Consider the following 23,088-nt stretch of genomic DNA (forward strand, 5'->3'; position numbering starts at 1 on the left):
GCAACATCATCACTGAAGAGTCACACCACATGCTTAAACGCATATATGCATGTATTTTTCATGTCTTATATTAATTCTCTTAAATATATACTTTAGCTGTGGTTACATTCGCTGATGCTGTGATTCATGCTGAACTCTGGGTGAACTGTGACGTCCTTGTGTACCCAGTGACATCACAGTCAACAGTATATATAATAAACAAGATAAAGAAAGGATCGTACATTTACTCGCTGCAGCATGTTAACAGCGCCTCTCTCTCAGTCTGAGCTGACTGAATGTTATGTAATATTTTCAGGCGCTCTCGTCTTATTTGGTGTACACAGTCTATAAGGGATTACCCTGCTCACTCTCTCCCCTCATAATCTGCTGATGATGACGTTATACTGCAGCTCCAGAGCTCCACATCTCGCGAGATTATGGAAAACAACCCAGACGCCCTCCCTCTCCCTCTCTCTCTCCTCTCTCCCTCTCTCGCTCGCTCTTCTCTCGGCTCCCCCTCCCTCCTCCTCCTCCTCTCCCCAGCCCTCCCTTCCCACGCCCCAGTGCGCTGTGGGATAGTGGCACTATAAAGTATATCCTCTCTCGGAGAAAGATAAGAAGCCCGAGACAGGAGGGGGATGAAGATGGCGGACGCCAAGCAGAAGAGGAATGAGCAGTTGAAGCGATGGCTGGGCTCGGAAACGGACCTGGAGCCTCCTATTCTGAAAAAGAAGAAGACGAAGGTGAAGTTCGATGATGGCGCCGTGTTTCTGGCTGCCTGCTCGAGCGGCGATACCGAGGAGGTGCTCCGAATGCTTGACCGGGGCGCTGACATCAACTACGCCAATGTAGACGGTCTCACCGCCCTCCACCAGGTTTGTGATCGCCCGCTATGCTTGTTGTCGTCAGTCGTTAGCATTGCCAAGCATCTCTTAGGCACAAATGTCGGCTCGCTACTAGCAACTGCTTGCCCTGGAACACCTGTCAAATGGAAGCCATTCTCATCCCGTTGTTTACCTACCTAGCACACCCGTCCTTTTCGACGCAGAGTAACGTTAGAGATGAACACACCGACTTTCCCCCCGATCTGAGCTCGGTTATGGATTACTTTAAAGCAGAACAGTGCTGGCTGTGTGTGCAGTTTACAGAGTGCAAAACCATATTCAGCGTCAAAGTTTCAAACCTTTTGCTTCCAGGACTACTTTTCCATATCCCCCCTCAGTCAGTGGGCGCAGTCTAATTGCTGAACTGCTGCAGTTCGGATTGTAACGTTTGGTCGCATTCTGTTGTAAATGACGTTCAAACTGTGTTTTTTACGCTTCCGTGGTACTGTTTGATAAAGCTAACCTCCGGCGTTACGATCGAGTAATGTCAGGGGCTGAACGTCAATGTTGTCATTGATCGAGTGACTCGTCTTGGTATAAACGAACGAATGGAAACGGTGGCCCTAACCTGGCTAGCAGTAAAAGTCGTTTTGTTGATAAACCCTCCACCGCGACTGCGACTACTCTCTGGAGGGGAAGCAGGAGCTAGCTAGCGTTAGTTAGTTACAACGTCATTCGGTTTCAGGCTAATGTTGTCCCTGCGAGGCCTTAACTGTTACTACCCTGGCGTGATATTCGCATTGCTGACAGCCGTGTTTGGCTTATTAGTTGAAAAGTCAAGCTGTAAACAGCGGTAAATGATTCCAGTGCAGTATTAGCCCAAGCGGGATGTGCGCTACGTTAGCTAGTTAAGCTAGCTGTCGTTAGCTGTTTTGGAGGTTTAGCTTAGGTTGATTCATTCGTTAGCTAGCTCGAGAAACTACGTCAGCGGACAGCCTTTTGTCTAGCAATTTGACTTTTGGCGACTGTGGTGTTGTTGGCTTAACCAGAAACATGTGTGTGTTAAATTCTTTGCTATGTGGCCGGAATGTAACCGGCGCTAAGCTAACTATTCTCCCGCAAACTAGGGTAGCTAATGTCCCGTTTACTAGCTAGCCCCCGTTCTGTGAAAGCCAAATAATGAAAATGGCAGCCTGTTTTTGCTGTCGTTCGTGAGTAACGTCAGGTGCTATCATATGTCCGAGGCTTTATGAAACCAAGCAGGCAAAATGTCTGAACTAAAAAAGGTTCATTAAGCACCAGTCAGTGATTGAAATGCCTCAGAAGATAGTAGGTGTGGTTACAGAAAGAAGAGCCCTGAAATGGCAAAGTTGGATTCGCTGATGTTTACTGTACATACAGTAGACGTGCACAAAACGACTTCATTGTAACCTGTATTCAACATGACATGGTAGTTTATGGATTCGTTTAGATTGTCGTCTCCTCTGCAATGCTCCACATGTGACCTCATCTCTCTACCATTTACTGTTGGAAGAATAATACCTGGGTGATGTCAGTGGGATCCCTTTTTCAGATAGAAACAATTGATGTTTCTATTGTCCTCTGCTGTGAAATACTAGACTTCCTGCCAGTAGAAGCTGAATCTCTTAGTGTAAAATTTGAAAAAGATCCTTGTCTGGATATTTCTGTGTGTGTGTCTTATCTACCTTACAGGTCATCACCACTACTTTATTATGAATAAATCAAAGTTATTGTTGTTGTTGGTGGAAAGAAGTGTGTACACAGCTGAATTTATTGCATCAGCAAGGGTGCTTTATCCATCTATTGTTTTGGCTGGCAGGTGCTTAAATGACCGAAGGATTAGTGAAGGAATTCTTACATTAAATGTTTAATGCGAGCATAGATTTCCAGTGATGTCACCTCATTACTCATGCCCACATGTCTAGTCTTTGTAAGCCTCAGTACTGTTAAGTGCACCACCTCTCCACCTACTATGTTTGTTGTCCAACACTTTACACCCATTAAAAGTTTTAAAAGCAAGTTTTCTGAAATAGGTAATTTGCTTTTTCTTTTGATGATGAATTGATTCTTTTCTGCAGGAATATTTTCTCAGTGTTTTTATTAATCGTGTTGTTAAATCGACCATTCTTTGTGCTCAGAGTCAGCTATAAGTAAATCTGGAATTAGCAAAGGCCCCCCCTGTGCAAACTCATTGGGTGGAAACGCTGCCTTTTTTTGGGCTGATGTCCAGAGATGAACTAGAGTGAGGAAAGAATTTGATTCGCAGTGCCGCTGTCCAGACCTAACCATCTCTGGAGACAAGAGGCCGCCGTTTCTGTGTGTGTGTGTGTGTGTGTGTGTGTGTGTGTGTGTGTGTGTGCTGTAGGCCAGCATGTGATCCTGGGGGTTTGGGGTCTTTTTTAAAATGGAGGCTGTTTGTGTTTAAAGCACTAATCCTAGAATTGCAGAAAGGTCCAGCTGATGTCAGCTTTCTTAGATGAAGTGCAGAGGAGATGGACAGCCAGGGTCAACTGTCTACTTGATATCTGTCATTTTTCTCTTATTCATTTTAGACAGTTAAGTCCAACGCAAGCATGTCATCATTTTGATGTTTTTTTTTTCTTTTTTTGCAACTTCCCTGTTCTATTGAATGTCTGACCTCTGGCTTTGTTGTGAAGTGTGTCATGTTGTTACATGAGGACTCATTCCTCGCTGGGTGCAGCGATATCACTCCCAAACCCTGGTGACCGGTGCAGGGGTTATAAATACCACCACCACAAGTTCTCCTAACTGGGTTTCAGGAGATGATACTAAGTTTGGGTATGACTCACAGTCTGTAGCTCTGCTTTGTAGTGCAGTGCTGGCGTAATCTCACATTTAGGTGAGAGGTTGTCTTTTACGCGAGTCTAAAACCTTCTGTCGCTTTAAAAATGACTTGTTGCAGAAGGACTGGTAAACATGTTCCCTTCTGTTGTTGTCTCTATGATGTGCTTCATGATGAAGACCATCACAGGCCCTCTTGCACATATGGACGTTGTTATGCATGGCGTTTGGAGAATTAATACATAATTATCTGTGACATGATGCATGCAAGAACACCTGCGACTTTGTATAATTTCTGTGGTTACATTTCCATTTTGTGATGTGATTGACTGAGACAGAGTAGCTCATGCAGACGCAGGCTGCGTGGATTCAGGTGAATGGGGGGGGGCTAGCAGACAAGCGGAGATTCCAGATCCCGTCGGCTAAACTCGTCTCAGAGAGTAGCAGTCCTGTCGCCCTAGCTCGTGCATTCCTCACATGACAGTCGCTGGAAACCATGGCAAAGCGAGAGCAGAGCAGACATTCCTCAGCTGTCACCTAAACCCCTCCCCACCAGTCATTCTCCCTCCACCCTGCCTCGCCCCATACAATGCCAATGCCCAGCTGACTTCTGCCCACTGAGCTCCATCAAGGCAATTAGTGTGGAGGTAACCAGGGCTTGTCGCCTCACACAAGAAAATCTCCACGCTGACCCTCACCTGAACTTTTTTTCTTTAGCGACCGCGGCCTTTGCTGATCCCCAGGACCGAGGTGACAGGACTCAGCTCAGCTTAACATGTCAGCATTGGGTATTACAATGCCTGTGCTCTGTTGACATTACACACCCTCATTATGGCCCTGAAGTCTATGAACATTATCTTGCACTGTCTCCATGACAACGACTCAGGGAAGGTTGCTAGTCACTTGTGTTGGTGGATTTGCATGTACAGAGTGGGAGTTGCATAACCGACTGAAGAGAGAGAGGGAGAGAGAGTCTTTGGCAGTGTTCGGCATGTTGAAATGAGAATCAACTTTATGAATCTTGTAATGGAGCAATTACAGAGCATGTGGCGGATGATGGCGAGGTGGCTGTGTTTCTTTTCATCCAGACCGACATCAGTCATATTAACACATTACATAATTGCTCCGGATCTCACTACAGCTCCAACCCTGAGTGTTTCAGCTGTGGCTCGCAGTTGGCCTGTGAGAGGAGCAAAAAAAAAAAAAAAGAAATGCCGTTGACATGCTCCCGTCCTCCTGATGAAGGCATCATGGCATCCTCTTACAGATCCAGAGCCCCTTGTCTTTCTTCCTGTGGGAGAAAATCCTGCCATCTCATGTGGAGAGGCCCCTTTGGCTGAGACAGGCTAAGCATCACATTGCATTGCAGATCCTCCCTGTTGCTCTCACCTGTTTTGCTTGCCCACTCAACTGAGATGCAGGTTGGTGATTTGTCGAGGCTTAATCCACAAAAATCTGACAGGCCTCTAGCTTTATAATATGCCTGCATAATAACTCCCAGATCGGATGACTGTTAGATAAAGACTACCTACTAGGAATACATATTTTGAGGCTGAGATGGAACACACAGCACAGTTTTCAGTTTTTCAGCAGATTGTGGGGGTGTACAGCATGTGGCCTAAAACCTTTAGGAAAATGAGCCGATGAGATGACAAAACAATGCTCTTTTGCGTGAAGGTTTAATTAGAAACCCTGCTGATATTTGTTGCATTCATGTAAAGAATTGTAAATCCACTGCTTTTGTGAGGATAATCAAACTCTGGTTTTCAGGCTTGCAAATAGCTTTATGAGAGAGATGCAGGGTGCAGAGTTAACTTTTTGTCCACCAGGCAAATGGTTAGTGAATGTTAAGATTTACCGGCCAATCAGAAGATTACCTTTTGTTGCTTTTTTGGCTGGCGGGTGAAGCAAATCTATCAAACACTTGCATATTTTACCAGCAGTTGGCTTGTGGCTGGTGCTTTTTCTGTGCCCGGGAGATGGATTTACTTTTCATGAAAGGGGAGATTTTGGTATCACACATTTGTTGTTGTGATTAGCATGATTACTACTTTATGTTAACTTGTTGTGCAATGTAAATGTTTAGTCATAACGCGGCCTGACTTTGAAGCACAGACTGTTTATTTGATATTTGCGATAGTTTGAGTTTTAACCAGTCGTGTTCATGAACATCTAGCTTTTTTTTCTTGCCATTAAATCTTCAGTGTCTTCCTTGTTGGTTCCCTGAGCCTTGTTTGCCGCCTGATAGATTAATGTCTATTGGATGAAGCCTAATGAAGTACATGATCTGCTGCTTTCTGCCGTTCCCTGTTTTTCTGGCATGTTCTTGATGAATAATGTGACACACAAGAAAAAAAGAACAGGAGGGCAATGTCATCCACTGGCAAAAGGAAACGAGTCACTCACCTATTTTTAGCAGGTCTAAACCGGCATTTACACACTAATTTTGGTTTAAAATGGTCTTATGACCTATTCTTTAGACACTGATATGTGTGCAGCAGGATCTGATAAGCTGGAGCGTTGCGTGTTATGCAGTACATGGTGTTCAGAAAGGACTACCTGTCTTGTGTAGAGCCAGCATGTCTGTTTCTTTTGTTGGAGTCATGCAGAGAACTCGTCTCTCAGCTGCTGCACCTATGACATAACCAGCTGTAGAGTTATTGGCGGATGAATGAGCTTCAAAGTTGACGTGATGAAGTTAAACTGCATTAAAATGTTTGCTTGATGAAATAAAAATGTATTGTCTGGGATTTATGCAAAGTTATTCCAGTGTTTTTAACAGACGCCTGGTGCCCAGCATTTAATGACAGAACTCTCTTCAGGCGTCTGACATTTTAGCAGAAGTCTGCTTTCACATCACTTTTCTTGCAAAACGTTGCGCAAGGCTTCTAGGTTCTTTGTTATGTCTTAAGGCCGTTGTACAGTAGCAGCAAGTCACTCATGCATTTCTAACATATTCCAGAATACATTAAGATGCAACTTAATAATTCATGGACTGGAATCTAGACGGTCTAGATGTTATTGTTCTTTGTCTAGCAAGAAAAGACGACTGCCATTGCACCTTGAATATGATTAACCATTGTCATATTTTGGTATTATGCTTTGGCTATATTTACATCTAGATAATGATATAACACATCTTTTGATATTTCCCATTTAGCCTCTTGGTGCCTTTACGCATACATGTAATGAATGATTAGTTTCTCAAACATTAGCACTGTCTTGAGGATACAGTAGAGGAAGTATTATTGCATCATGATATAAATAACCACATGAAACATCTTGCAGAAGTAATCTGTAGTCGTTATCTATTGAGTTCAAACAGATGGCAGGAGCAACATTAGAAATACAAGATAGAAAGCGTGTGTGGATCAATATGGATTAAAGCCAGCCAAACCCTGACACGACAGCAGAAATTATAGCTGATAGTGGACAGTACAGTTAGATTAAAGAATGTTCTCATGATGTTTTCTGCCCTGCTTCCACGTAAAAAATCTGTCAGAAGCAGGTGTCCGTGCAGTGGTTGAGTAGCACTGAAGGTGTTAAAATGTGTCCTGAATGTTACGCAGCAAGCACCAACAACTTTGGGTGTTTGCAATCATTGTAGTAGTGCTGTAGATGGACTAATATATAAGACAAACATGACGCACTGAATTTAACTTTATTCATAGAAGTATAAGCTGTCCAGCGCAACGCTGAATTCCTGTCTGCAGTGAATCACATAGCTCTATCATAACATCAGCGTGGTTGATGACTGAGAGCGCTCAGTTTAGAACAGAAGCCCCGGAAATGCATATTTTACCTGTGTATAATTGGCAGGTCTGTCCTTGTCATGTTGGCCTCGCTCACTGTTCCATTCAGCCGTTCCTACCAACCCCGTAATCAACAGCAGGAAGTCCTTGTGGTGTTTTCTGCGCCAATGCTGTGCAACATGCCAGGTCATCTGCTGATTGTGACACGTCAGTGTTGTTTCCTTGTACACTGTGTCATGGGAACATGTATGACTTTGAAAATAGATGCCTCCTGTGTCAGATAAATGGGTTGGAAAGAATGGGCGCAACACAACTGAATCGGAACCGTGTAGTCGATTCGTAAAGGTAGATTCTTATTGAAATCAGTTTCACAATGTTGTGTGTAACAATCATTTACAACATCTGAATGTAGCATGTCAGGGTAAATAGATATTAGAGCGGTAACGTTCAGTCGATTCATCGATTAGTCCATGAAAAGAGAATTAATTGACAAGTATTTTGGTAATCGATTAATGGTTTCAGTCATTTAGATGGCCTTTTTTATCTTAAGTTTGCTGAAACCTTATACATGAAGCTGTTAAGCCTATAAGGAAAGGACTTGAGTATAGTATTAAAAACCTGCACTGCTAATTTGATTCCGGTCTGGGTGGATCCTTTGCATCCCGAACTCAATGACACCTCTGTGTTAATGCATAGTGGGGATAAAACGCCAGAGGCATCCCCACCAGAGGATCTGGAACAGCGAGGGTTCTCTGAAGTATTTCAGATGAGCGTTGCTGCAGGTTGGAACTGGTTCACCTGGGGTCGTAAGGAGAATTCCTCAGTAAAGAAAACCTGCTGCCACGTATATGCGCTGACTTAACAGCAAGGCTATGGACACGGACTTGACCTTGTAATCATACATTGCCCTAAAATGGCAGTAGCCATCACTTCCTTTCTGCTGAATGTTTTTTGATGAGGTCAGTGTGTGTGGCTTTGAAGGATTTTGTCACACATACATGAAGTTGTAACTCATCTTTTTTCTGTGGAGCAATTTGAGAGAAACCTGCCAGGTGCCAGATTAATGCACACCACTGGCTTTCCTGTCTGCCCCCACGTTTCTAAGCCTCACATAGTATTGAACTGCTGTGAAATGTTTGTGGGATGACTTCAGCTTGTTTTTTTTTCCCACCCCGTGGCACATAGTGTCTGTCTTCCACTCAAGCTAGGTCTTCTGTAAGCCATCCCGCTGTTGTTTGCTTGGCGGCAGTCACATGCCTCACGCTGAGTGTTTTTTATGAGCTGTTTTTGAACCGAAAACACCTGGACGCAAAGACTGTGAATTCCTCATTGTCTTATAGAGCAGCGAGTACAATTAAAGCAGAGTGTGCATGTCCATTTGTTGTCTGCTAAAGTATGAGGCTACATTCTTTTCATTTATGCTCAAAATGGCTGCATCTTCACAATGTACACTTTGTGTTATTGTTGGGGCAGAAAATATAGAACCTGATATCTTAACATAATCTGTTGGTAAAGTTTACGACTCATTGTTGCTCCCACCTGTTACAGAATACCTTACTTTCCTTTTTAAAATGCACCATAATACGTATTATGCTGCTTGTTCCACCATCTGAAAGAATAACATTGTTGTGATGCAACATTGGCCTTTAAAGCTAATATTAGACAATATATTGCTGTGTCTTTAGGTATAATACCCTTCCCTAACAATTGATTGGCATTGATTTGTATTAGCACTGCTCCATGAGTGGCCATGTGATCAAAAGAAGCTACTGTTTGCTGCGATGCTACCCCATTACTCTTCTTGTGAGTAAGCACATGCAAGTGATACTGTTCCTGCAGATAAATAGCAGTATCAGTAAAAGGGTCTGGACCATGGCAAACTAAGTACTTCATGTTGTGATTCAGACAGACTTACATAACTATGGCTTCTGTGTTTGCTAGAAGCTAATGTTCTTTCTGTTAGTATGTCTGTTTTGTTTGAAATAATCCTAATGGTCAAATGTCCCTCACTGGAAGGAATATGAGTGGGCTTTTACTGACATCAGTGTGCCCTGCTGGTGCCTCAGTGAACTTTGTCAACAAATGGCTAATGTGGTCAGCTCTCATGAGAACTCTTTGTAAGATTTAATAATATATATATTTATATATAACTAGAAGTAGTGATGAAAATAAAGCTTGCATTTGTTTGTCATAGAAAGGTAATTTCAAAACTGCGTGCAAAGTAAGACCCCATAAAATAAATGAATGAAGAACATAATTGCAGCGGCCGCAAACAAAATTTTATTTCCATGTTTTATAGAGCATAAATGTCCGGTCACTGAGTCCAAGCAAGCCGAGATGTTAATAGACTGTAAAATTAATTATTAATTAGCCACAGCCACTCGGGCAGCTGTATGAAGAACAAAGAAGTCATTACTATGCAGCGTTAATAAGGCGGTAAAATTGCAGTTCTCAAGATGCAGGCCCTCAGCATTTTACAAATCATGTTGAGTTTAAAGAAATAAGTGATTTTGGTCTATACATTTTGAGGATCAGCACCACTGTACAGGAATTTCATTCAGTGAATAATTGTTCACTTGTTAATCATAGTTTGATGATTAAACACTATTGATCCAGAGTTGATCTAAGGTTGGTGCACTCCGGTGTCACGCTGCTCATATTGATCATAAACATGGCTATCCATCAAATAAAGTGCGTGCTTACAATTCGCATCCATGCTCCCTTTGTGTCTGAATCAGGACAGTAAAATCATTTGAAGGACATTAAAAATGGATGCCCTTGTGCTGCGTTTTCAGGCCAAGAACTTGGGGAGGAAGGGGGGGGGCATTGCTCTTCTTTCCTTACTGAGGTGGTGATGGTAGGAGGGATCAGGGTGTTGGAGGTTTCAGGCCAGAGAGGAACAGGAAGTGGCTGTTTATTTTTCTCATTTCCTCTTTGAGGCTCCACTAGTGAGCCTGCTTCTTCCACTCCCTCTGCTTTTATAACTGACAGTAGCCTAAGACAAATGTACACACATTAAAAAAACACAGATATCTGCGCCTCCATGCTTAATAATTGAGCTAACACGAGGCAAAAAAGTATTATCATCTTTTGTATGACTTTTATATGAGTAGTGGTGTGTTGTTTTGTTGTAGCTGCGTTCCACTTCCTTTTGAATTGCTTTGAATTTTGTGAACGGTTCAGTTTTGCTGTGGATTGGATTTTTGTAACACTGACCAGCACTCCAAAAGAAGTGAAAGTTTGTCATATTGACAAATGCATTTTTTTAATCAAGTGTGCACATACAGGTTTTTGTTCCAGCTGTTTACAAAACAAGGTCACACTGTATTCATCTTCTTGTAGTCCACTCAAAACTGTGGCATTAGCTTTGGTTTTTCGCGTGACTGTGTGCTAGCAGTTCAGCGAGAATTGTGTTACGCTGTTGACGATCCATATTTGTGCTGGTAATGGCTATAAATTGGTAGCATGCCTGCGGGGTAGACCCTGGCACCCACACTATCCATTTAACCTCCTGGGTTCAGAGCTTGTTGGCGTGAGTGGTGACACAGTGCCAGTACGCTGGGGGACGAGGGGAGGGGAGGGTGTACTGTGGACCATTCTCAATACCTCTTTAGTAGACTGACTGTCAGTGACTGCTGACTGAGCTATCTACTGTCCTCCGTATAGCAGCCTCCACATAAGGCTTCTATTATATGGAAATATCAACAGAGGTTGTATTCTGCCATCTCTCCGTGGCTATCTGACCTCTCTGCCTCTCCCCCCTCAGTGCCCCCTCTCGCCTTTGGACCCCTCACATGGAAACTAATTTGGCTCTCAAGTGGGACTATTGTTTTGGCTGCTGAGCGAAAGCCCAAGTGAAACATACAGTTACAATCTTGCCGGCATTTTTCCCCCCTCTTCCTCAATCCTGGTCTTCTTTTTCCATGGGAATCCCAGGGCCATATATGGTCGTCCTCAGTAGCAGCAGCAGCAGCAGCAGCACTGAAGGCTGTTCGTGTGTGTGTGTGTGTGTGTGTGTGTGTGTGTGTGTGTGTGTGTGTGTGTGTGTGTAGTCTGGTTACAGCTCCCAACAGGGCTCATCTAGTAGAAGGACCCAGCTGGTCGCCCCGCAGCGCTCTAACCCTCCCCCTCGTACCCTCTGGCCTCATGAACCCTGCCAATAGCACAGGAGCTGTGAGCTCTTTGTCTCAGGCGTACGCACACACACACACACACACACACACACACACAGATGTACACTACCTTACAGAATGGACATATAATGTAGATTCACTAATCCACATATAAGCCTTTTTTATTGACGTCTGGATTGTTGTATTTCCAATATTTATATATATATATATATATATTTTTTTTTATTTCTACAGTACATCTCTTCATTGTCTGGGCTGATCTTTCTAACACACACGCACATGCAAACGCAGACACATAACGCACTCATACTTACATGCAGGCGGTAAGAAGGAATTCCTTTTGTGGAAGTGGCTGCGTGCCTCTGAGCCAATGACGTAGCCTGTGAGGAGTGGCCAAAGCGCTGATGCCTGAAGCCCCAAGGCTAGGAGTATTACTTATCTGGGAATTTCTCCACTGGTATGTTAGTCCAGGGCCTCGCTGCTTACTGGTTCGGTGGTTACAGTGAGAAGTTGTATTTCTAGAGGGAGAGGAGTAAAGTAAGAGAGCGAGAAGCCTGTTGTGCTGCTTTGTTGTCTGTACTGTTGCTTCATATGGGAGAAAACCGGTCTTACCCTTTTGAGACAAACAAAAAAACTACTCCTATGTTATTAAGCTTTTATTGTGGATGCCTTAAGCACAAATTCTGAAAGCCAACAAGCCTCTTTCTGTCTCCATTTTGTACATGCACTGTTTGAGAAACCTTACACCATAATACCTAGATAATGTTTTGGCTTTTCCTGACAGATACTAGAGGGTTTCAGCCATCATCCATCTCACCACAGAAAATTACAGCAGTTTCACTCCCCCCACATCACACAAAGAAGAAAACTAGGGAGGCCTTACTGAAAGCGCCAGGCAATTGCAAGGGATGGCAAAAATTAGCAAGTGGAGTTTGTTTTTGTGTGTGTGTCTGTGTGTGTGTGTGAAATGTGTTCTCTTAGAAGGAATTGTAGTGATATCACCTTTCATTTCCGCACGCCGTGCTTTTTTTTTTCTTTTTTTTTTGAAGGACGCTGTGTGTCTTGTGGTTATGTTAGGCACTTTGATCCCAGCCAAAGTACTGATCACAATCGAAGTGAGACTGACTCAAGCCTTTTGCGGTTTGGGGTTTAGAACAGCTGTTTCAGAGCAAAACAGTCCACTCAGTCGCTGTGATAATCTCTCGCTGTTGTAGTCATACATTCAGTGAACGTAGCATAATCCAGACATCTACTCTGAGAGTTTCTATTTGGACTGTTTATTCAGTTGAAAGTTCAATTGTCCTCATGAGAACTGTTAGCAGTGAGGTCTGTGGATTGTCCTGAGGAATCTGGACACTGTTTCTGAAAAGATGCACCTCTGTTGAGTTGAGAATGACGGCATTCAGTGATCGAGCACCACAAACCAAATTCCATTCACCACCATTGGCAAATACAGCCTGAACCTTAACTATGCGCAAGGGTGGATGCCAGAGGGGATACGAGGGTGAAAGTATAGATATAGCCTGACCACACTGAGCTGAACTTGTTATGGATGATAGAAATGTTCAGTATGTCAACAATGTTGAAAATTATGCTCAGGGCAACACTCATGCATGCTTGTTGTTTTCCGAACACATTTTAAAATGATACCATGAATATGTTTGTGTGTGGTACATGCATGCCTCTCCATAGACATGATGATAATGAGCCTTATGTATAGATATATGATTGAATAAGGTAGAGAACAGCATAATTGATGCAGTCTTGGAAAAAACATAACATGAAATCCTGTCTTAATGAGAATATGTGAACTTGAATTTGAACAATTAGTCTTGCTGATTCATTTTCCTGAATCAACGTATTGATTAATTGAAGTACCGCTGTGATGTGTGCAGTATTTATTTTCTTCACAGCCAACAGTCTGAAATTGATTTCAGTAATCAAAATATGCCCTCAGAGAAAGTGACCATATTTGGCTGGTAAAAAATAACTTGCCATCAAAATATACTGCAGCTGCTTCATATGTCTGATATTCAGTTTACATTAACGTTTTGATGATCAGACCCATCTGTGATGCCCACTGATGGTTCTCATGACATTTTGCTCCCCTGGCACACCGCTGTCAGTCACGGGTGTTATCATGGCCATGCACCATTGACATTGTCACTGAATGGAGAATAGCTGCTAGCACAGTTGGCTTGGCTTGGCTGCCTGTGCCACTCTTTCAGCAGAAAAAACATGCAGCAGCTTTCTGCCGGGTGCTTGAGTTGGCCATCTGAGGGTGCTACTAAAGGAAGTCAAGGAGGGGAGGGGTCTTCGAGTGTCTCCTTGATGTGGAGTGCTGCTAAATTAAGCTTGGGGCTCGCCGCACGATGGTCCAGAAGATAATAAACCAACCCTTTTGTACACACACAGTAGCTGTACCCCCTTTAGTTGGGTGTCAGACTTGTCTATCTGAAGTGAAGCATGTGGTGCAACCTTTTGGTTTTTAGATTAAAATTGAACTGAACTTTGAGTTGTCTTTGTATGGCATATTCTCAGAGAGCTGTGTCTGGTATTTCTTTATGCTAAGTCCAGTGTGTTTTAACTGATAACAAATTATAGACTGTAATTAGTCGCAGTGTTGCGCCAAGATATTAAGAGAGCATCTTTTTTTCTTTTTTTTTTTACCCATAAAAGGTCACGAGAATCCCTCCAATAACAATTAAAAGTCATGCCTGCAAGAGGTTTAAAGAAACAAAAAACAAAGATGGCATCTCATGATGCTCCATTAAACATTTTTTTTTTTATGTTGTGTCTCCGTGGTTTGCTCTTTACGCTGCCTTTGGGCGCTATCCGAGCAACCCCCGTGTGCTTTAAAATGAAGTCTTTTCTCTATTTATTTATGTTTCTTACAAAAGCCTGACAAGCCCTGAACCCATGTTCCCTTTTTGGCTTTGTTGTCGCGGCAACAGGCCGGTCTCCTTTTCTTGGGTGCACGTCATGGGTACATTTTTGGGCCGGCTGCGGGGATGGCTTAGCCCATCTTCTTTGCGGTGCTAGCAGGGAGTAAGGCTTGAATTCCTCTATATTATTTCAGGATTAGACTGGTGCATATGATGGACGCTGTATTGTTTCTGTCCTAATCTCATCCATATTTATACCCACCGGCTTGGAAATGTTTATTAAGTTAATCTGCTGATGGGGCCTATAATCAGCCACATGCTGGTGCAGTTAATTGATGAGCGTGTGAAGTTGGAGGTATGTATAGGTCCCCCCATTTACGTACCTTTCTGTCTGAGGAATTTGTCGGCCAAGTGCAGCTTTTAAAACCTTGTCTTAATACAAGTCAACATGAACAACCCTGACGCGGTATTTGTATATATTCAGCACTTACGACCACTATTTATCTAACAAGGTTCGGCCTGACAAACATGTCAGTGTTTGCCCATGCTAACAGTGTGTTTTCCAGTTGTAAGGCCAGTATGTTTTTGTTTTTTTTCGTGGTCTGTCATGTCGCCTTTGGGTGCTCTACATTAACTCTGGCTGGCTCGGCAGGTTTCTCTGTCCTGTTCTTTCATAAAGTGCCACTTGGGGCTAGTTCTTGCTTGACAAATACAGGCTGACCATCCAGCCAGTGACGTCTGGCTGCTGTTTACTTTAATGTGCTCCTGTCGGCATCGGCTTGTAAACAAAGAAGACTCTTTTTGTCATTTAGAGTTAATGTTTTGAGTGGTTGGTAGGAACAGTCCTGTGTTGTGAAATCAGATTCCAAGTGGTCCGTTACAACCTCAAGGATCCAACAGGCGCTAGTGAAATCACTGCATTTCCATCATAAGATACCTTTACAGCACTGATAAATGTAATGTGATTCACCTCCATGTAAAACAATTTCCCTCTTCAGAGTTTTCTCCCACTTAGTCTCGGTGGAATATTGCCAACTTTTTTTAATGACTCCTACTTTCTGTGGATTATAGATTTTCATCAGATTGTACCTTTGACTCCCGTTGATCATGGTTCAAGTTTTTCAACTTCAATTAATTTCTAATTAGAGATTAGTGATTTTCACTGCCTTTCTTGCCCCACTGCTAACAACATCCCACAGAGCCTAATGGATAAACAGAGTTTAATGGACATTGTGCGGCCTGCTCCTGAAAACAGCTCTATCGACCAATCAATTGGGGCATCCTGTGTCCATTGATCAGATTAGTACTTGATTTTTTTTTTTTCTTCTGCTGTGACGTCAAGTTCCCAGAAGTCTCGGCATCCATTAGAGAGGTCCTTTTATCAGAAAGGGCAGCAAGGACTGATCTTGTGCAGCGACCTTGGTTTACTCAGATCTACTCTGTGTGTGATTTGTCACCGTAGCAATGAATTAAAATCATACATACACTTGTGGAGCTCAGTGTCATTGAGAGGAGTCGTGCGATGTCTGGAGTAAATAGTAATCAGGATTTTTCACTCCTTAATATCAGCATCTGCTCCAAAAATCAAGTATTGGTTGCGCTCTCTTTATTGCATGTTTTTGTCGTGCTCTTCTTCAAGTGCGTAGTGTCATCCATCTTCTTGCCTTCGAGCTTGACAAAGCCTCCTCTCTTCTCCCCCTCTCACACACTGGCCAAACAGGTTTAAATGGCAACGTGTCTGCGAGTGAGTCATTACGTGTCTGAATGTTTCCCCGTGAGCACAGCACAGGTCCTATATGTCATTCGGAGGCTGGTTACGATGCGTGGGACTGGATAAAGCCCACAGGGTTTTTTAGATGTAAGTTAAATGAAACCTCAATTTCCATTTGAATCCACCTCCTGTACTCTGACTCACACTGCCTGCTGTTATACAGAAAATATCGTCTTTCAGATTTGTATATATTATTTTTAATGAACCTTAGAGGTGAATCGTAGTGCAATGTGTGGTTGCCTATAGGTCTATACTGCCCCCTGCATTACTGCTCTTCTCTGCAGATCCTTGTCTGTTAGTTGAGGACTGTGCCCTCCATCATCATCAGCACTTTCTCTCAACCATCTTCTTCTTTCTCCTGTCCCTCTGGCCACTACACTACAGGCTTCCACACTGGCACCTGTCAGCCATAGACAATTACAGCCATTAAGGGATTACCTTTGTTGGGCTCCAGTAGCTGCTGGGAGGAGCCAGCGGAGGGAAGGTGACGCACTGGAGAGGGAGGTCACATCCAGCAGTGCGTTCGCCTTAAGGGGCTTGTTTCCATTCTTGGAGAGGGAAAAGACTTTGAGGAGATAATGTGTGTGGGGGGAAGGATTTAGATGAGGGTATGGAGGACAGTTTTCAGATGAGAAACAGACAGCTGTAACAATTTCTTTTTATGAGCAGTCAAAAAGGAGAAAGTCCAAACATCACTGCTGTGCCTCACATCACTTGACATATTCCGTTAAAAGTCGTACTTGAACACACCACAAATTCTACAGCAGCCATCTGAAAACCAAGACGCTCATGTGTATTCAGCACATGCTCAAAAATAAATAACTAGTCTCTCTTTTCTATTTGAATACAGAAAATTAAACTGCACACTGTTTTCTTTGAATTTGTTGTAATCTACGTTGTAGATTACAGTATGCTGTACTAAAAAGGTGGGGCAACTGATTCGCAAGGCCTAACAGCCAGTTGGACCGCTCACTTTCACTTAATGCCTTGAAGCTGTCAATAATAGCCCACCGGTGCCCCTTGTCTTTATTTCCAGTTCTGTGGATAATGGAGAACAGGCACAGCAAGCTGTAAACAATAAGCACCCATCCTTCTGTACCCAGAACATAGAGTTCATCATCACATGATAGTAGTGATTGCTATCGATATGATGATGAAGGATTGTCTATTAAACTTGAATATCCTGTTTAGAAGTCTTGGGTGTCCCGATACTTAACTTTAAACCCATGAACCACATGTCTGCCTTTGTTGACATTACCAAATTACGGACTTGGATGGGAACCACAAGCTGCAGTGTGTTGAGAGTGTAGCCACACGATTTGACGTTCGGTTAACAAACCCATGAGGGTGACAGTTCATTAGTGGTAAGAGCTGCAGCACTTTCAAAGAAACATCTTGCCTTGTCATCTGCCCCGAAGCAAACTTGGATGAACCCGGTCTGTAAAATAAGTCCATCTGCACCTGGAGAGACTCTGTGCCTTAGCACCCACACACAACCAAATCACATCATGCACACAAACACACACTGTGTCAGATAAGCTCAGCAAGGCCTTTAGCAGGCACTCTTCAGCTCTGGCCATGTACGGCACTCTAAACGGCCCAAATTTGGACAAGGATTCCAGCCAGATAGTCGTGTGCCCTGAACGTGAGGCCGCTGTGTGTTCGTGTGTATCTGTTTCCCTTGTCAACGCTTTTGTTGTCATAGCAACCCCAGGAGAGACTGCGAGACAGTCCAGGCACGGTGCTCAGTGATGGGGGCAAGGGGATTAGGTTGGCAAAGTTTGGTTTTTAAATTGCTAAGTGATTATTATTGTGGATTTCACGTTTGTCTCTATTGATTAATGACTGTAATGGCTGTCAGTGGGTGTGATTCCCCAGATAAGTTCTGTTGAGCGTTTAACTTAGCATGTCAGATAGCTTTAAAGATATCCTGTTTTTCTGTAAGAGGACTTTGTTTCTTACCAGTGCTTTTCAGGCCTCTTTGATGTGAGGTAACTTCTTAACCTCAGGGCCTCTGTGTGTCCCGAATGTAAAGTGCTCAGCAGGCTCTCCATTGCTGCTTTTCCTCTGTCTTGTTCTGGATGTTGAGCAGAAATGTGACCCCCTCAACAGCTTGCTCTCTCTTCAGGTTTGTGGCCAAGAACAGTTGCTGTTTCTCTAAATCTGCTTAATTTTTTAAAAATAACTTTGATATGTAGTACACAGCTTTATCATTAAAACAAATTAACTTAAAAAAAAAAATCATTGATCATGTACACCCACATGTATGTGTGAAGTAAGTGTTCCATCTTTTTGGTTTATCATGCTTGTCTGCAAATAGCAGTGGGTTAGTGGTTAGAAGTATTGCCAAACAGTAAGAAGGTCCCGAGTAAACTTGTCGTGAGAAATTTTACAGAACTATTCCTGACGCAGACTTTACAAAAAAAAAGTATTTTAGAGGGGGAGGGTGTACTTAATTACACTAGAGACAGTAGAGACGAGACAGGAAATTAGGAAAAGCGAGAGAGATTGGCGACGACATGCAACAAAGATCCATGGTCGGGCTTGAACAGTGGGGACGTTACAATTACATACTCGGTTTCAAGGATCAAGTTCACCCAAAAAGGACCTTGGGGTGAACTTATTCTTCATGCAGAAATTCCTAGGTTTTATACAAAAAGAAAACATTACAAAAGCATACAGAGCTACATTAGAGAGCAGACCAGTGCATGTCTAATAACGTAGTTTAGCCTGAAGACTGTGTAGGTGTAATAATAAAAAAAAAAAAAAAAAAAGGTAGATTTCCCTTATACATTAACAAACACTTGACTAACAAGTGCTGATTAAATGCATAACAGAAACCCAAAGAACGCCTACCCTGGTACATATTCTGCCCCATAATGTGGGTAAAATCACAACATCTCCCACATCATGCGTCAGAAGTTCTTAAATTAGATCTCTCCTACTGCATCCGCTTTTTATTTCTGTGGGTTTCACTTTTGTTTTTTCGCGGTGTTGTCAGTCATATATGGCTTGCTTGGCTGCACTGGAGGCTTTCAGAAAACGGTTGTATAACCTAAAGGATGTTGTGAGGAAAATTTGAGGGGTGCATGCTAAGCGCCCACATTGTTGTCTGTGTTTCAATGCATGATATTGTTGTGGGTGGTATGCTGGTTTGCAATCCAGTGTCTTTGACGTCTACTTGACTGTATGCATTAATGAAAGTGCATCAGGGAAGTAACACTGGCTGCACCACCTGCCCCAGTGAGCATAGTCTTATGTGTGACTCACTGAGGTATTTTAATGTAGAGTTTTGATATCTTAACTTGTATTCATATGTTCCTTAATGCGCTCAAATTTCCATCCACACTCCTGTCCTCAACTAAGGCTGGTTCCAGATCTGTACCATCAGAGAGTGGCACATTATGTTTAGGATTGATTAAATGAAGAGGACAAACTCTGGGTGCAAAATGTGCTGGCAGATAAAACTGTTCCACTTTAGCTCGACCACAGATGTGGATTTAATCGAGTGATTCATCGGCCGCTGTTCAGTGTAACTGAAGAACGTAGGGTGTGTGTGTGTGTGTGTGTGTGTTTGTGGTTATTTCGGTGGTTGATTTATCACACTTTAGAAAAATATTTGGCTAGTGTGCGAACAGACTTTAGGAGCAAAAGTGCTTTTAAAACGAGTCCTCTAAGTTTTTTTTTTTTTTTGCATTACGTAGCAGCATATAGGCACAGCACCTCATCAGCAGTACTATGCTATGTGGTATTTCAGGCACCCCGGCTATGTGGAGGCATTTTAGGAACTCTCCAGCTGCCAAAATTCCCCAACAATTCTGGAAACACGTGGCAATCTATCAGATGCAGTGCAATGCTCTTTCCGTGCAAGTTGTTTGCATGCACACACATAAACATAGTCACACAGGGAAGGTCACAGTCCCTTCTTATTACAGTGGCCTTACTCCCCTTCTCTCTCTCTCTCTCTCTCTCCCTCGCAGGCCTGCATAGACGACAATGTCGACATGGTGACTTTCCTGGTGGAACATGGAGCCGGCATCAACCAGCCTGACAATGAGGGCTGGATCCCCCTCCACGCTGCAGCCTCCTGCGGCTACCTAGACATAGCAGAGTAAGTACTCAGAGGCCTGTTTGTTCAGTTTCTAAGAAACCGTATCTGTTTCATCATTTCTGCAAAGTCATCCTTACATCCTGTGTTGTAAGAAACCCTTTTTTTTTGTATGTCACTGCAGCACCTTTCAGTCTCAAGATTGTGTTAAAATACCCTCTCCAGCTGGTGCTTCGAAATCACATTTGAATTGTCAAACACAAGGTGACATCAGGGCTGCAGCTGAGGTCTGCAGTATTCTATCACCTCAGAGCCCTCCATTAGTGACCTGTGTCTTTGTATTGGAGCAAGCAAGATTGATGTCTCCTCAGTATGGCCCAATGAAGTGCTGTAAGCTCAAAAAATGGGATTGGGGGCTTTTTATGATGATTTTAAAAGGACAATTCACCCAAAATTAAAAATGCATGTTGAGGTGCCTTTATCCTTAAGTTGTTGTGTTTTAGATATGTCTGCCTTTTCTCAGAACTAGAAGGCACTTGGTTTGTGGTGTTGAAAGCACTAAATCCTTAATTTGTAAAACCCAACAGCGAAGTCCTTTGCCAGAAATCACGATGCAGTGACTAAAGATAATCCACAGACGGTTGTGAGCAGTTTCATGTAGGAAGTATTTTTTTTCAAGTGAACTATTCCCGCCAACAGTATCACCAAACATTAAGAAGCGTGTGTTTACCCATGGATGAGAGACTCTGCTCATGAACTGTTACAGTTAACCAAACTGTAACATTAGCCAGGAAAAAAAGATATACTGATAAAGTTTGCCAGGCCGATGATCCGTCTATCCTTACTCTCGTCCGTGGGTTGATGTATGCCTCTTTCTGTGCGGTGATAAGGAAAAAGATCACCAGGATAAATGTTGCTACAGATAGAAGGGAATCTCTTGGGTTAACTGCCCCTTTAAGGTTGCACAGTGAACTCTTGTGTCATGTAAATTGCTGTATTGACATTTATATTGTTTGACTAATTTCCTTGACTCTATGTGCCATCCTTAATGGCTGCCAATAAGCTGATGTTTACTTGAGAAATGCCTGTGGAGCTGTTTCAGCTAGCATGCCAGAACCAACATGTCACAAGCGATCATTTTCAGTTTTCATACAGAGTTCTTGACACATTTTGACAGAAGCCGCAGCCCATCTGATAGCTCAGACACATTGTTGGAGTGATGTAATCAAATATGGAGAGATCATTGTCAGCCACTATATCTGGATTTGAGCTCTAGAGTTGCACTCTCCTATTTTCTTGCCGTTAGTCCTTTTCAGGTAAGAAGACTACTCGCAGGGCACAGAACACAACACAGAGATGTTATCAGACGATATTTAAACAGGCTAAAGAGGGCTGAAGGAGCTCAGTTGTACTCATTGTTCAGGATATTGGGAGTGTGCTGTGACCTGCTTTACTTCTGTGTTACATTACAGGAACCTGGCTCCAGATTTATCCTCTACTGTTGATGTTTTCCCAAAAAATAACAAGTGCAAAAGCCTGTAGGGAGATAAACACATGGCTTATGTACAAATTGCTTGCCAGGCAAGCCTCTGCCTGATGTCTTAAAGTTGTAATATAATTGCATTTTTGAACAACAATGTGGAGAAATTTTGTCATTAAAATGTCCACATGAATTTAGTGTTGTTATCTTCTCAAACCCAGATGGTCTGTGTGTAGCATGCCTCATGAGCACAGCATCAGCACTGGGCTAATGTTGCAGAAAACAAGACGTTTTTTGTTGTCACATAATGAATGAAAGGTCAAGTGGTTGGTCTGCTAGGGTGACTAATGGAGACATCGTGTCATAGAGAGAAACTCTGCAACCTGATGTGGGTGGTGAGTTCTCAGTGGGCCCATTTTAAATCCCAGCGCCCTCATTCACAGTAACGGGAACTCCAAGGCAGGACTGTATCTGTGAGCCCCTGGTGTCACCACAGCCATCTAATGGTAGGGTTGGTTAAGAATCCCACAGAGGGACTCTAGACCACAAAGCAATCAAACCTAGTAAAGCTGACCCAAAATAGTCAGAATAGAAAGTCCAATCAAGACGATATAAAACTTTGAAACGTAACTGCAGACAGTCAGTTGCCATTTGGAGGGGAAGTCATGAAGGCAGAGTCTGTTTCATGTGGTGTGTTGGCCCTAATGAGAAGGGCCTGAGTCTCACCGCAGCTTTAATTGGAAGCGGCTGAAGTCAAGATGTTGAATGGTTAAAAAAGTCCTGAATCTGTGCTGGTGAGAGATAAAGAGGTAAAGGGTTAAGTCACTGAGTAGCCTTGGATACAGTGTTGGATGCTTATTTTGGTTGACTGCTATTATTTATAGAGCGTTTTATGGTTCCACTCTGGGGTCTGTCATGATTTCAGATGATGAGTCTGTTAAGGCCTTTGCAGACAAAGTCTTCACAGATGCAGTTTCATTCAATTTGACCTAAATCATCTGTGAAAGTAAAGATTTACACTACAGTAAGCAATGTTTTGGTTAAATCCTCAATCAAAGTCTGAGATTTTTTTTTCTTTTTCCGAAAGGAACACATCCTGAAAATCTTTGCATGATATAAAAGCTATCACAATTATTACAGCTAGCAGAATACTCACAACTGACAGGTTACCTTTTTAATTACCTTTTAATTCTGTAGCAATTAGGAGTTTTTTGTCAAGCTTTCACACTGTGAAAATGTTATTTTGTGTGTGTTGTGACAAGCATTTGATCTGAGGATTTGCCAATATTTTCTGTTTTTATCTTTCTGTTCGACTTGGTATTAAGTTTAGAACTGGAACAGTTAATCTATTAATTGAGTTGAGCATTTTAAAAAGATGTGAATATATTCCTGT

General features: G+C 42.7%; 1 protein-coding gene across 3 annotated transcripts in view; it reads left to right on the plus strand.

Moving 5' to 3' along the window:
• Positions 1-427: 427 nt before the first annotated feature.
• The window catches only part of ppp1r12a (protein phosphatase 1, regulatory subunit 12A), a 51,334-nt gene continuing 28,673 nt past the window's right edge, over positions 428-23,088 (plus strand). The window contains exons 1-2 of one of the 3 annotated variants that reach the window (XM_037121587.1): positions 428-854; positions 20,148-20,278. In XM_037121587.1, the coding sequence (XP_036977482.1) occupies positions 618-854; positions 20,148-20,278 (368 nt within the window). In that variant the 5' untranslated portion in view covers positions 428-617. The remainder of the gene's footprint in view (positions 855-20,147; positions 20,279-23,088) is intronic. The other 2 variants (XM_037121585.1, XM_037121586.1) reach the window with 2 other exon arrangements.

This window comes from Acanthopagrus latus, chromosome 14 (assembly GCF_904848185.1).
Source record: "Acanthopagrus latus isolate v.2019 chromosome 14, fAcaLat1.1, whole genome shotgun sequence".
NCBI classification, from domain to species: domain Eukaryota; kingdom Metazoa; phylum Chordata; class Actinopteri; order Spariformes; family Sparidae; genus Acanthopagrus; species Acanthopagrus latus.